The 16,734-nt window shown below is 33.9% G+C and overlaps 1 protein-coding gene across 1 annotated transcript; it reads right to left on the minus strand.

Annotated features, from left to right (window-relative positions):
- Nucleotides 1-1,118: 1,118 nt before the first annotated feature.
- Nucleotides 1,119-10,648, minus strand: LOC142605657 (uncharacterized). The gene is given in 11 exon segments (XM_075777090.1): nucleotides 1,119-1,201; nucleotides 1,203-1,417; nucleotides 2,020-2,092; nucleotides 2,357-2,821; nucleotides 3,112-3,339; nucleotides 6,435-6,501; nucleotides 7,828-7,928; nucleotides 8,027-8,447; nucleotides 9,263-9,351; nucleotides 9,492-9,612; nucleotides 10,175-10,648. Coding segments are annotated over 11 exon segments (2,217 nt in total). The 5' UTR covers nucleotides 10,582-10,648; the 3' UTR covers nucleotides 1,119-1,171.
- Between the last annotated feature and the right edge of the window lie 6,086 nt (nucleotides 10,649-16,734).

A 16,734-nucleotide genomic window follows, 5' to 3' on the forward strand; every position in this document is an offset into this window, starting at 1 on the left:
CCGAATAGTATCTCAATTGGTTGACATCTCCTAGTAAGAGTGACATTACATGGTCTTCAAGGGGTTCATTTTTTTTAATATATATAATAATTACACTTTTTATTTATCCCTAAAAATATTTTTGCACACCCTAGGTTAAATCTTGCACACCTTGATCACTAATCAGCCCAGTCCAAAATCAAATTACAAAACAGATCAATCTACCCCAAAAGCAAACAATACCACATATCACAGATCTGTCTTAAGAATCTCATCTCACCTCTCTTCTTTATCTAACTATTTTAATATCTCAAACTCTAAGAGTAAAGAGTGAGTAATTGTGAATTTTCTCTCTTTATTATAAATTATATACCATGTGTGTGAGTGTGTTTCTAATGTGTGTTTTTTTTTTCTTATAAATTTATTTGTGTAAATGTGTGCGTGTATAATATAATTTTATACCAACATGTGTGTGTGTTTGTTATCATGTTATAACAATTTTTTGTTATAAAGTTAGTCATTTAAAATAATTTCAAAAAAAAAAATAGCAGAGTTGGTGATTGTTCAAAGATTTGATATGCTAAGTAAACACTTAATGTATTATTTATGTGTAGATGAATGTCGCTGCGTGGGTCAATAATTAATACAGTGATAGTGAGTTAAGTTTTAACATTTAATTTAAAATATGTTCATAAAAACAATGACAAATAAATAATGATAACGGCATAAAATAATAATATTATACAAACGTAATAAAATAAAATGGTCACACCTACTTATATTGACAATAGATAATAACAACCGATAATAAACTATCATGTAACGATTTCAAAATATGAAAACTCAAAAGGAACTTGTAAAATTTCATGTATTTTTGTGTGTGGTTTTATTTTATTTATTTTTTTTGTCGATATATACATGTTCTTTTTTATTATTATTAAATTTTGTTTAATTTAAGTTTTTCTATGACCCCGGAAAAAATATTTGCAGAACCACCTCTGTGGAAGCATCTAAAGTTCAAATCTCCCTCTCCCAACCATTGAATTATTGGGGAGGGAGAGGGGGAGGGGGATGTATAGAGTCTGAGAACATCCACCTGAATACCAGACCAGTTAAATTCAATCACCATAGCAATACCCTTTAAAAAGACTATTAGCATCACCGATATATAGATAAATGAATGGTTGCATTCTCATTCAACCCAATTGATGTCCAAATGTTTTTAGCTTTTTGAGCCACTTTTGCGTATCTAAAGAAATATAGGGTTTTGATGGTGTCTTACTTTCTCCCCCTGCTTCAGTTGATGATATGTAATCAATTTTTATATCTTTGGAAGGATTCCCTTGCCTATTGGGGTGCCTGACCTTGAGTGAGAGGAGACGTGAAACTTCATGGAGGCCCCCCCATTTTTCCAATGCTCGTGCAATGTCATAGCGCCCTGTAAAAGTTGCAGGTAAATTTAATTGAAAAAACCACCAATTCACAGCATTCACTTTACATGCTGAAACTAGTTTAATTCCTAATGTGTAAAATATCAAAAAGGAAAGATGTAGCCCAGCATTGCACAACAAATAGAAAATGTAGCTCTAAGTCTCCTATATGCAAATATGTGTTTAAAACATCGGAAGACATTTGAGGTCAGAACACTGGGCATGGGCTGCGGTATTATGCCATGCAACACGTACAACGGACCATATCGGCTTTTATGGTCCACTTGGATTAAGGGAGAGGAAGGGGGAGTAAAGTAGAGTGGAGTAGATTTAGCACAAAATTAGCTTATTTTTAGCCAACTTTACTCCACTTCCCTCCTTCCCTCCTCCATCCAAACAGGCCATTATAGTTTCACTGGCTTGCAGAAATTTTTTGGATAAAGTCTATGGTAAGTACCTAAATTTAACCAGATTTTGAATCTAGAATTAGTGTGCTTTCACTCAAGGATGTCAATGTAGCCCATTTCAATAATAAATGAGAATCTTTTCGTAGATTGTGCTGCCTATTGTTTGTGGCCTAATTGGGAAATGGGGATTAATCTTCACCGACCTGCACGCTCAAATGTCTTTCTACTGGGCATGAATGAAGGGTCCATTCCCCAGCTTCTCTGGAATCGACTTATCTGTAAATAAAAAGTAAAAACTCCCTCAAGACCAGGTAAATAGCACAATTATAACCCCAATAACACAACTTTATTAATGGAAATTTCAGGCTAATTGAAATAACATTGATGAATTAAGGGGGCTCAGACTGAGATTCACCTTATTCAGATAGCTATTTACCTGTACGAACAGTCGAGTTTCAAAAAAAAAAAAAAAGACTAATGACAAGAAATCGGACTTTTGTATGATCTATCGCTAGATACAATTCAGGTTTTGCACTCTACCTCTTCCTGCAGATTTTCAAGGTTGTCCCAGTATCCCTTTGGTTTCCGGTGTTTGTATGCAAGAGAAAGGTTCATTAGTGAGGCAATCCTTCTAAATCCACCCATGCGTGTGATTGCCTTCTCAATGTCTACCCTTCCATGCAATCGAAGCTGCTTTCTCATGGGCATAAATCCTTCCTGCCCATGTTCTGAAATAAATTTCTGGAGCTCAGCTTTAAGAACGTCTATATCCCTTTGTAGGCCTGGGACCCTGGGCCTTTGTCTAAATGAACCTTCACCATTTAAATCAGAGACCTGCTCAGTTGTTATACTACTACAATCACCAACTATATAAATGCTAGATGAAGCACTTCGTTCCTTAGAATATCTATTTTGGTCACATGATTCCAGTGAGTGAGCCATTTCCCTTCTTTCAACATAGTCTCGAATTGCACATAAATTTGATGGGAGATCTTCATATATAACCTAGAAAGTAAGAGAGATAATTTATCAATAAATTTTTCGAGACTCTTTGAAAACTATAAATATAACAAGCAGATTGATTTTCCCATTAAAACCACTTCAACAAATTACAAATCTTTCAATAGTAATTTTTATATCAAAAGTTGTTAGCTCCTTTAAATCAACCTTTATGTTTATGCAAAGGTCAAACAAAAAGTCCTCCAAAGAAAAATGAAAAACTGAAGTGGACTACTACATTTACATTTAACAAAGTCCAAAGCCATTGTAGTCACATCAAAATAACAGATACAAACCTCCTCCATAATAGCTTCAGAAAGAAAGGTATCCTTGCGCATTTTTGACTCCACGGTGTACTTTAACAGTGTGTGATGATTTCCTAGTTGCTCAAGAAGCCATTTACCTTGAAATGAGTCAAAGTCCCCTTCAACCTGTTCAAAGCTAACCTCCTGTTCAAGATGTTCGCACAAGTCTAGGACAACTCGTGCATGAAGTACCATATAAAGTAGGCCCTTGCATCCTTCCTACATAATCTATATATATATTAATAGCCAAAACTCAAAGAAAATCAAATTAGAATCTAAATTGAATTTCAATTGGAGTTAAATTGTGAGCAGTGTGTCCTATTTAACTTTTAATTTTTGTGTCAAACTAATTATTAAGTGTAAAAATCAAAAAGTCTAAACCCAATTAGATTCAAAATTAGATTTAAATTGGAGTCCAATAATTGAGTATAAAAATTGTAGAATCTAAATCCAATGAAAATCTAAATCATATATATATATATATATATATATATGAAAAACCATAACATATTTTAAAAATATATGATTTAAAAATTGTGTAAGCTAATACCATGTATAATCTCAACATTTTTTAAAAAAAATGTATAATTGTGATTGTTTTTAATTGTACCCATGCATATGAACAGGGCTACACACTAGTAATAATAATAACAAAGAATGTTAATTTCAATATAAATTTTTAACAGGATAAAACCATCATGGACAGCATTTACACAATTTAATGAAAAATTTAGAGGAGCTTGTGGTGGAGCCTTGCAGTGGCAGCATTGCAGTGCTGGTGGTACAGCAGCACTGGTGACTGTATGGTACATACCCTGAAACTTGTGACACAATCTTCTGACCATAACAATCATGTTCATTTCTAAAAGGATTTTTTTTTTTTTTTTCTCTTCTTTTTCATAATTTCCATTTTTCCCCATCATACTTATCTACTTTTCATGAAAATAAAAAATTTAACGTGAACTAAACAATACTATATATATAAGCTGAAGCGTAGCATTTATTGTTGCTACACTCCTATTCAACCATATCATCAACCACGTCATCCTTCATCTTCCTAATTTATTTTTTCTCCATTTTAAAAAATATATATATATAAAATACATTAAATATTCAATAGATAGTAAAAGTCTCATATCATGATAATAAAAACAAAATGGATTTATGTTTAAAATTGAAGATTTAAAAATTAAAAAATAATTTAAATAATTTTAAAAAAAAACCTTAAAAACATTAGTAAACTATTAAGTTACTTAAAATGGCAAAATACACCATGATAATGAGATTAACTTTGCATATTCATCTCGGGTGGCTTCAACTTTACTTATACTTTACCTTTACATACATCTACTTTAATTTAAATAATGATAATTGAAAATTGTTTTAATAAAAGTAAACCATTTGGTTACTCAATATGGTAAAACTCTTTCCTATTTATTTTCTTTACTCTCAATAAAAGTAAACCATGTATACAATATTAAATCCTCATGCATGTTTCATGGCTAACGAAAATATCATTGTTTTCTTTACTCTCACACATACTAACTATTTATCTGAAAGGCAATAACACTTTGTTTTCTCCTCTCTATCTTCTTTTCTTTGCATAGCTCTCTCTCGGCTGTCTCTCTCTATGTGGCACCCACACTAATTCTACTTGTGCAGCAAACCACTTATAACCACGTATAATTGCCTTTACATATTAGACACACAGCAGCCTAAAACTTCTAATCCACGAGGATTCTCACAAGCAGTAACTATTCAATGCAATTCTTATTCAAACACGTAGTGGGCTGGAACATGGTGCCCATGTGCACCCAACACTAGAACTATTTTAAATCCAACTGGACTTCTTTAGTATAAATAGAAGTGGAGCAAGAGAGAAAGGTGTGGGCAACTAAGTGAGATAGAAAACTGAAATGGCTTCTTCTGTGTGTGTGCACCAAAGATAGGAAGCTAGAGTGTCCTGCGACTCTTGTCTAAATACAATAGGGTGTTCTCTATTTATTTGAGAGAGAACCAAGGGTGTATTTGGGGTTTGGATTTGTGAGAGTGACTTCAAGTTATTGTTGTAATCTCCAAAATTATAGTGAAACTATACTGTCGCCTCCCTTGGACGTAGCATATTACCGAATCACGTAAATTTCTTATGTCATATTTTTCTTTTCTATCTTTGTTAACCTTAGGGTCCGTTTAGTTGGAGAGGTGGAAAAGTGTGAGGGGTGGAAAAATGTGAGGATAGAAAATTATGGGACGATGAAAAAGTGGGAGGATAGAAAAGATTTAATTTTCCCTAATGTGTGTTTGGTTGGAGGAATGAAAAAATGGAAGGATGGAAAACTATTTTATTTGATATAGAGGAAAAATGAGAGGATGGAAAATGAAGTATAAATTTACAATTATATTCCCATTAAATAAAACAAAAAAGTAACACATTTTTTATTTAAAAAATTGTGTGTGAAGTATGAACACTTCAAATTTTTTTTTAAAAGGAGTACAAGCTAAAGGAAGATGAGCACTAAAAAAGAAAAAAGAGAGAGAGAGAAGTACAGGAAAAGACCAAAAAAAAAAGAATAAAAGGAAAAATATTGCAAAATTAAACAAAAAGGAAGATATTTTTTGATAAACAAAAAACAAAAACAAAAACAAAAGATAGCGTACAACGGTCTGGGATAAAAATCAAAAGAAAAAAAAAAAGCCAAACTAGGCAAAGAAACGAAAACCCATGTGCACTTGCACATGGGTATTCTAGTCTTTTTAATGCACTGAGTTTTCTCCTCTTAAGTTTTCTCTCCATTTTGGAGAGAACATTTTGATGGATCCGAAAAGAAAACACCTAGACCCCATCATATTTTTTTCCTCTCCCCTTTCCAACCAAACATCCATTAAAAAGTTTTCTCTCCATTTTTCTCTCCCCAATTTTCCGTCCTCCCTAAAATCTCTCCAAACAAACAATACCATTATGTAAACAAATTATTTCACAATTTTCACAACATCACCCTAGAGTTCCTAAAAATCACTCACATGGGGAATGGGATCAACTCCAGTCTTGAAGACTCTCCTCTGTAAATTGCAGCAATGTATAGGCCTTTGTTAATCATGTCCATGTTTATTTGTTCAGTCAGCCTATGTTCTCAGGCCTTTGCTAAGTATGTCCATGTTTTTTTTTTTACAACAAGCTTACACATGAGGAAAAAAATGCAGCAAGTGTATAGAGACAAAACTAATAAAGTTTCACCAGTTATATGAAAGTAAATAAAAAATTCTTCAAGAGAGGTATTGTCTCATATTGCAATTAGCAAATATTAAGCTTGTACCTGAAGAATGCGGACCTTGTTGTTTTCACGTGACAGTATTTTGCTGATGGCTAAATTTGGAACTATTCTGCAATTAATATCCAAAGAAAAATAATAAGGCAAAAGAAACTATCGGGCCTAAAAATCAAGTTAACAGCAGCTTGTAGCATCACACCCTTCTTTCCCTCTTCATAACCACTAAAGGACAATGAATATATATTTTAGAGTTTTGTACAAGATATAGAAAAATGCAAACTAGAACCTTTACATGGCATTTGGTTTGGGGGATCTAATATGTCTCATTGCATCCAAATTTTTGGGAATGTGATACCTGAAAAGCTGAATAATTAAGAATGTAATAATACCTATATTTAATTTGGTAAGAAATCTGATAAGATTCTATCCCAGTGGTTGGTTTTTCCCAAAATTCCAATGGGATTTATTCATTTTCTTCAAAAATAACATTTTACAAGATAATCTTGAAATACCTTAGTATTTTAATTATACTTTTAAAATATATATAAAAATAAATAAATAAAAAAAAGAGTCAAAAAATTGAATTTTTTTTTTTTTTTTTGACAAGTCAAAAAATTGAATAAACAAAAAAATTTAAATAGCCTAAACATTTTGCATTGTTCATATCTGCACAATGAATATAGAACCATAAACCAAAAAGTTGTCTATCAACACTCAAATGAGGGAAGTAAAGAGATAGGAATACTCTAATATAATGGAGAAATATCCCAGTGCAAGCAAAACTTATACATTAATGACACCAATATATTTACCACTGAGTTAAGCATAAGCCACTGTATTTTTTTAATAAATGAGGACTCATTTGTTGGTGCTCAATGTGATGAAAAAGGGACATGAATCCCAAAAATGGCATGCCCAAATGGTTAACACGCCAACCATCAGTGAGGAAAAATGCTCTGCATCTCACAGCTCAGGATGTCTTATGCCTTGTTGGGCTCATGACATCTCAATTTTCTTTCCTTTTCTCCTTATCTCCATAGCAAGTTTTAAAGATTACAAAAATCTGTGTATCATTTATCACTTCTGCAAAGCTAATTGTACAAGAATATACTATGAGGAATGATGGAAATATACTCAGCTTGGTTTGTCTCTGGAATAATGGAAATTTTAGTTTATTCAGTTCCAGTTTAGTTTTGAGTGTGACCTCAGATTTTTTTATTTATTTTTTATGTAGCAAGTAGAACATATGCTGACAAGAACATAACACAAGGTCTTTATGTTTTCATTTGACATACACATGGGGGAGACTAGCCTAAGTTTAACATTGATAAAAGGAATGACGAAAGATTTACAGAAGTAGCCAGTATCTTAGGGACTTGCCATAATAAAATTAACTTCTTTAGAAAAAGTTCAAAAACAAAGCATATATATTACTTACTCAGGAAGACTTTCATAAGCAGTTAAAACACTCCAAACTTCACGAACTGGAGCTTTTACTGTGATGCTAGCAACAACACAACGATGAACGCCTCCATTTTCCTTCAGCCCAAAATCATGTTATTAGCAACTGCTAAAACAGGTATGGTTCTCCTAGGACAGGAATGCTAGTAGAGAATAGTCTAGGGTCAATCAGTTACCAATAGACCATCAAATCTACGAAGATGAACTTCATCCACCATGCAAGTTCTATCAAGTCTACAAACTTTTCCAAAAATGCCCCAGTTACTGTTCAACTCACTAGAAGATGGAGACAGGGGACCAAAATTAGATCCAGCAAATCTCTCTTTAAATTCTCCAAGTGACAATTTACCCATCTCACACAAGGCGCCATCAAAGCTCTTGTGGAATGAACTAACACCACCCGTGGATTTTCCAGCAGAGGAATTCCCTGTGGGTGCTAATCTCTGTATCCCTTTGAAATTTTTTTCAGCTCTACAAGCCAATGCTTGAAGATTTACAGGAAGATCTGATCTGATAATTCTCTCCAAGAAAATGGCGGGGAAATTGAATCTTGGTATCACATTAACTTCATACGATAAAGTAGTTGATGAAGAAGAACTGCAAAACATTTAAAGAAAAAAAATCTGAATACCTCAAATTGCACGAGTATCTGCATAGATACAGTATCTATAAGGAAGAAGGAATAATAATATGATGATGGAAAATGAGAATAATTGTTGACCAAGTATACTGAATCACCTAGACTTTGTCCAAAATAATAAAAGCTACAATGGATTTGTTAAATCAACTGTAAAAGATTTGTTAAGATGAAGTTTTCAACATAAAAATGATGCTATCACGAATATGTTATCCTCCAGTAACCAACATTGTCAAGGTCTTAAATTGAGACGACATGCTTTCAGGTGGCTAAGGTGGGGGAGCCTTGAGATGCGGATCGATGAGCTCAAACTATAATGGATTTGTAAAAGCAAGTGCAAAGGATTTATTAAGGGAGGAAGTTTTCAACATAAAACTGATGTTATCATGGATATGATATCCTCGGTCAACCAACATTGTCAAGGTCTTTAATATTGCATATAAAGGGACAATAGAACAAGTATTATGGAAACTGCCATAATATCAAAAAATCTATAAATGGCACTCTAAATCTACTAAAAAGAACCAATTCATAAGACTATGGAAAAATCATTTATTTATTTAAAATTCCATGCAAAACAGAAAAGAAAAACAATTTTTTCCCTATTGAAGTTCAATTGCTCACATACTTTTGACCAAGATGGTACAGGAACACAATCAATGCTGTTACCGTAGCAAGTATTCTAAGACTTGATTTCCCACATCTAGTTTATTCATGAAGTTATAAATATTTTTGTTACATGAGTCAGGATTCAAGAAAAGTAAATGAATTGTACCTTGTTGTCCCAGATTTTAAGGACCATTTGCCTTCAAACTTCTTAAAATCTCCATCAACCATGGAAAAGTGGAGCTCACGATGATTAGCCTGAAACATTTTAAAATAAAAATAAATCTCTCTTTTTCTCTCTCAGAATTACAGAAATGATTTAATGATAGTAAGTAAATTTTTGGTTGGTTGGTTGGGTTAAGAATAAAAGATGGTTGGGGTTGGAGTTAGTTGCTTACAGAAATGGGAAATTCTTGAAGATCCAAAACGACACGTGCTTCAATATGCCAATAGAGTGCCCGTTGCAAGCCTCTTTGCTCCAACCATATCCGCTCAGGATGAGGGCAAGCTATTCTCCCACTAAACACAAACACAAACACAAACAATTAGTAATTTATTTATTTAAACAACAAAAATTCATGATATTTTTTATTATTATATATAAGTTAGAAAATATTCAACAGTAGTTTATTCTGTAGTGAGTTATGATCGACCAAGGGAACGGGGCGGAGATTATGTACCCCAGTCTATAGCGGGTTGGAAAAATTAGGGAGAGAAGTAAGGAGAAGGAAATCCCGTTCGGATTCCAGAGAGGGAGCTCGGCTGTATAGCAATCAATCTTCAGGGCAGAGTTTAAATGAAGGAAATTCAGTGCCTAAGTGATACTAGAACTCCGTCAGTCAGTGACATCAACCATCACTTCCTGGACCTCCCATTGTGAGATATAAGCCCAACACAGAGTACAAATAAATTGGGAGTCTTGGTCCAAAAGCCAAGAATATTGGGAACGGACCACCACATTATTATTATTATTATTTTTATTTTTTAAGTTGCTCTTGCTCAAGCACGTATAATATTATTAATATGATCAAACACATTCAAATGATATAAAACAAATAATAATAAAAAATACAGAAGAAACCTGGAAACAAGATTGGGAATGTAATCGGCAAGGCGCTCGTAATCAGTGAGAGCGTTCCAAACAGATTGGATGTGAGCATGAATGGAAATTTGAGCCTTGATTCTGCGTTCCCTCCACGATATTACTTCCACCTCACAATGAACTAATTTTCTATCTTCTTCTTCTTCTTCTTCTTCTTCTTCTTCTTCTTCTTCTAAATCATTATCAAGAAAGTGGTTGTTGTTGTTTTTGTTTGAAAATGAGACATGGGTTCTGGTTGTGTTTCTGAGAAGGGATTTAGACATGCAGTGTCGTTGAAATTCATTATTATTATTATAGTAATAAACTTGAAATCTGGGATGATTTCTTTCATAGACTTCATCCCTTCTAAACTTGAGCAAGCATTTGCTCAACCTCAAGCAGCTCATTTAGATGGAATTAGCTTTCACTTCTCTCTTCTTCTTTTTCTAAAATATAAGTGAGCTCAGGCTAAGGAGGCTGAGGCTGAGGGGTTACACTCGTGTGGTTAACCGTAGCCACGAGTTTCCTCTCGTGTTTTGGAGAACATATAATTTAGAGTAAATTACAAAACCCACCCTAAAATTTAAATTTTGGAGTATATAAATTTTACACCTTAACGTTTCAGAAATTAAATTTTATACTCTAAAGTTACATTCCGTTTGTATTAGCAACCCCTCTTATTAGTTTTTGCTAACATGTCTGTTGAGTGCCGCATAAGCTTATGATGTGTACTAATAATCCAATTGAAACATGACACGTGGACTTGCCTATTTTAATTACTCCATCTCAAATAAATAACCAAAAACACTTTAAATAACTAAAATTAAATTCTTTAAAATTCAAAGTCGCATAAACTTAAAACAAAATATAAAATAATTCAAATATTTTTTCTTTAACACTTTCTGGGCATCCCAAAAATTCCTAACATCAAATCCAACCTAGTACAATCTCAATTAATACCCACATAGGCCATAGAAACTATCAAAATAATAAAAGAACTAAACTAAAACAAAAATCAAAATTATGATGTGGAAACTATCATAATGATCATGAAAAACATATATATATGAAAAACAATTTTGAAAAATGTCACCGGCCGGTTTTGTTTTGAGTCCAACTTCAATATGAAAATCAACTGAATATACTATCTTCTTTAGAGACTAGTGAATTCATTGTTGAGCATTTATATATTTTACTCAATACACACATAACCCAACGTATCTGTATATAGCCTTTAAAAATTAGCATCACCAGTTGACACTATCAAAGTTATGTGCATAGTAAATAAATATACACAAACCTCTCATGTTTGAGGACAATAGAAAAATTGTGATAGAACAACCTTTTGATTAACAGTGATCACTTCATAAGGTGTTCTTGATCGGATCCAATTTAGTGTATGTACTTATTACATTACACCCATTTGTCTGCTTAAAGTCACTACCTCAATGATAGAGTAAATCATCCTATCATATAGCAGCACAACAAGTGTAGGCTTCAGTGGTAATATTCAATTAATATCCACGGCCTAGAATAATTTAATAATCTATGAAAATCATTACTCCCTGTCTTTGGTTCCTTAACCATTAACATGATTTTTCTACAGAGGTGGCATCACATGCCACATTTAAACAATAAAATATACCTATAAAAATTATGTACGTGAAAATAAAATTTTATTATCAAATAAAAATGCATAGTATTGTTTTTTAGGGTACATAATTTTAACAAATTACTCCACAAATCGGTGAGGCCAAGAGAGAGAGAGAGAGATAGAATACTAGTACTCAAAGGGTTGGGCTACTAACTATGGCTACTATGGTTACTCAAGATCATCAACCTTTCATTTCATCCCCAAGTTCTTCAACTTCTTCCTTGCTCTCTTCGGCCTCGCTATCGCTACTCATCTCGATTTGGTGGTGGTTTCAAAGATTGTTGGCTTGGAGATTGACATTGAGATTGGAGAGCCCATTTCTAGAATCATGGTCTCTCATTGGTGGCTTGGCGAACACTAGAGAAGAGTGGGTGATGGGCATATTGGCTTTGTTTTGATGGGTCATGACAATTAGTGGGTAAATGGGTTGTTGTGCCCTGATGGCTATGGATTGGGTCATTCGGCGATGTGCTCTTAGATCTCATCAATTGAGATTGAAAGGAAAATGCTCATTTGGTTTTTTTTTTTCCCCCAACATTCTTGTTCATTACATCTATTTCAATTTTAATTCAATTTTCCTTGGTTCAATTATTTCTTCATTCCAATCTTATGGTTGTGTATTTATGGGTTTAAATCTACTATGGTAATTTGTTTTTTTACTGGTTTGAATTTTTATGTTTGATTTTTCTGGTTTGTTCATCGTGTTCTTCATTTTTTATTTTTCTAGGTTGTTCGCTAGTGTTCATCGTTTTTTATTGTCTGGGTTTGTTCATCCTATCAGGTAAAAATAATAATTAATTAAATTATTGTATTTTTTGAGGTAAAAGATAGAATTAAATTATTTAATAGTTTGGTAGAAATAATTTAAAGTTTTTTAGGTTATTTATCTGAGATGTAAAATTAAATCCACGTGTTGTGTTTCAATTGAATCATTAATACACTTCGTAAGCTTACGTGGCACTTAACAGACATGTCAACAAAAACTAACGAGAGGGGCTGTTAATGCAAACGAAATGTAACTTCAGGATGTAAAATCCAATTTCTGAAACGTTAGGATGTAAAATCTAAACATCCCCAAACTTCAAGGGTGTGTTTTGCAATTTACCCTATAATTTAATACCAATGAGTGGTTCTCACTTCTCACTTTTTAATCGCAAAAGCACTCGCATTCTCCCTCAAATCTCTTCATCTAATCTATAACCCAACCCAACCCAACCCAACCCACTCGACCCATTTGCTAAGTCTAGGCCAATATTTGAAAATGGGAAGACTGAAGTGCACTCCATCTAAATCTAATGGTTACATTGAAGACTCAAGTGCTATTTGCAAGGGGTAGATATCGTATTTTATCCACCTCGATTTATGTGCCAGATCCTAAAAATTCTAAAAATATTAACTTTCTTCCAAAGGGCCGCGGAAACACCTAAATTGACGTGATGCAACCCGTTCGAGCATTGGAGCACTTAAAGTGCCATTTCGACCAAAATGCCCCTAGTTAACCTTGGGTTGGCCAAAAGTCAAAGTTGGTCAAAATCGTCCCAAAACAACATTTTTCTTGTGTCTACATCAAACTCGAGTTACTCGGTGATTTTCGTTAACTTTGACCAAGTTTGAGCAGAGGTTTACTCCCAAAAGTCTCAAAAACCCTAATTTTGATCCGATCGTCAAAATGGGTTAAGGCCAGTGTCATTGCGAAGACTATTGAATTCCTTTTCCAATGACTACTCATGGGTCGAAATCAGAGTTAAAACTATTGAGATATCTTGAAAACCGTGCAAATTGCGTCAACTTGCTTCCCAAGGCCATAACTTTTGATCCGACCATTGGAATTTCAATTTCTTTAGTGTTTTGCAAATTAGACATCCAGATCCTTCCAAGGATACCAAGATCAACTCAATCAGAGTTTGGAAAGACTTTCAAATATGCATCCAAAATCAAATCGCGAAAGAAGCCGAGATTGCTGATGTCAACATCAAACCTAGTGGCCCTTTAGGGCCATCGGAGTGGCCACCAGAAGCTGAAGAGTCACTTTTGAGCATTTTGGAGCACTTCCCATGGCAAATTCTCTCTCTTTTCCTCTCAAAATTCTCTCCCAAACATATCTAGAAACCTTTGATTTCTCTCTTTTCTCAACAATCAAGAGATAGTGTTCTTGCACTCTTTTTCCTCTCCTTGGTCTTAAGGGTGTAGATGTAGCTTTTTAACTACAATTTACACCCTTTGCTTTATCTTGCATTATAACATGTTTTATTGCTTTTCTTAGTATATTCGTTGCTCTATCTTGCTTCCTAGCATATATTAAGGCTTTCCTAGTATGTCTCCTTGCTTTTTGCCATATTTTATTGCTTTAATGATATTAGCCTAGCCTTCTTGGGCTAGGATAGATCTAAATACCATGTTTGTGCTTAAATCCCTATACCTAGGTGCATATTGCCATGCTTATACTTAGATCTACATTTTTATATGCTCCTTGTCATGCTTATGCTTAGATCTACATATTTTATGTGCTTCTTGTCATGTTTATGCTTAGATCTATATGTTGGTGTTCTCCTTGTCATGTTTCTGTCTAGATCTACATGTTGGTTGCTATGCCATGTGCTTCTATAGCCCTTTTTGTCTCTTGCTATATCTCTTTCTTGTGTTTTAGCCCTTTAGGTAGGGTGTAGACCTAGATCTTGTGGTCTAGGCCTACATCCATACACCTAGGCCTATATCAAAGGGCTTGGATGATTCCTTTTATGCATATGTATGCTTACTTGCTTCTACGCTTTATATCCATATTTGCCTGCCTAGATCTAGGTTTTACCACGCTTGGTGCCTTCCGTAGGCTTGTGCTTGTTAGTCTTTAGGGCTACTTTTTTGTGTGTGGTCGCATTTGTCCCGTTTGTGGCTTGTTTAGGTGTAACCACTTGTGAGAATACATCCTTGTGATATCAGTTTGCTTGATGCATACCCTTTCTCCGCTCTGTGAGATGTAATGCTTGCCTTGCTTACTTTGTGCTACCCATTTGACTTTTTTTACTTCTTTGCATTTTTGCACGCTTGCCTACATGTTCATGCATGAGTCTTTGCTTGCTTGTGTCATCAAGTCTAATTCCTACTATCTCGTGTGAGTTCACACCCATCTTTGATACACGAGACCTGAGTCCTTTTTTTGGAATTTTGATTCATGGAACTTGTGTCGTCTATATTCCAATCTCATGGAACTATGGACACCTGGTCCAAACCTACATCTATCCTCCTAGGAAACTCCCTTTTGTTTGATAACATATTTGTTTGCCCCTTCGTGTCCTTAACATGTTTATTGGCCCTTGTTTGGCCCTCTTTGCTAGTGTGTTTCTTTGCATGCTCCCTTTACCTCTTTGTTATCCCTTTTGCTTGTCTACTGGCTGCTTCCTTTGTTTGTTGCATATACATGCTTGGAGTGAGTGTGCGACTTCCTAGGCACGAGCAAAGGCACGAGCAATAAGGGCAAGGATGCAAGCAAAAAGACGTAATCCTATAAAGGGCAATGTTTAGTAGATTAGGAGGCCTAGCCTCCCCGAGTGGTTTTCTCTCTCCCTCTCTCTTAGCCTTTCCCTTGTATTAGGGTTTCCTCTCCATGTATTTGTTGGTCAAACATGGTTTGTATCTCATACAAAACATACACAACGAAAAATTAACGGATTTACTTCATTTGCAATTGATAACATGCACTATATAAATTTCAGAATTTAAAAACAAGAGAGCATACCTTAGTACGGTGAAATTGAAAACCAACAATTAGAAGTACTTGAGAACACTTTTAATCTTCACTCCAATTCCACTAACGCTCAATAAGTGTGGTCTCTCAATCAGTTCAAGGGAGAATAAGAGAATGACTTTCTCTCACACATATACACTATTTCATAATCATGTCTCTCATAATATTCTGTATGTTTCTTACCTTGTATCTAACTGATTATCTAATTGGGCTAGCCTTTTGGGTCTTTCCAATTGGGTTTAAGTGTGTGGTTTGGAGTGAGATCAATAAGACACTAGCTCCAATGGACCTTGGACTTTTCTGTCAACTCTTAACAAGTCTAAAATTACCATTAACTATATTTAATACTACTATATAAATATAGTTGCACTTTAGGCCTTATTTATAAATTACAACCCAAGACTTTATTATAGATGCAACCCCTTCATAAAATATTCATAGTAATACAAAGTCATGAAAGTAGACTGCCACTTTGAAGATTACTATATCTTAATTCCTTGAGTACCTGATTTAATCCTTTAAGTTATTCATCATATATTTATGAAATCCAATTCTATAAATATATACTTTAGTAACTCCTTACTAAAGTGGTTAAGCCTAACACTCTGAATAACCAAACATATTAAACTTATCTCAAGGGAATATTTTATATCTTCAGGGAATATTTTATATCTCCGTCAAGAGACCATGAATTCCATCTTAAAAATATATGTTACATCAACACTAAATGTGGCTGCCTAACATACTAAGATTTTGATCGTGACTTTAGATCTCACTCCTGATATATTAAAACAACCTACACTTCATGATCAGGTCCATTATCCTCTCAGAATTAAGAGTTCATGTAAATAGAAGTCGTGAGATTTATTTTTCATTTGATAGTCGGTAAGAGAATAATAAATTTCACAGCGGTCCAGTTCAATATGTTTTAATTTTAAAATATATCAACTAGAAATCTTTATTTCCATGATCAAGACAAATCATCTTAGTTGATATGTTATAGTCTTCGCAGATGAAATGCCCAATTTTATCATTGACTATGAACTAAAATTTTAAGTTTACAAAGAATTTGTGATTTATGTCTTCTATGACTTTTCACATAAATTACATACTATGTATCTCATGGACTATTTGATAATGTTTCAATATTCATGTTACCATTAT

This window comes from Castanea sativa, chromosome 8, assembly GCF_040712315.1.
Source record: "Castanea sativa cultivar Marrone di Chiusa Pesio chromosome 8, ASM4071231v1".
Taxonomy (NCBI): Eukaryota; Viridiplantae; Streptophyta; class Magnoliopsida; order Fagales; family Fagaceae; genus Castanea; species Castanea sativa.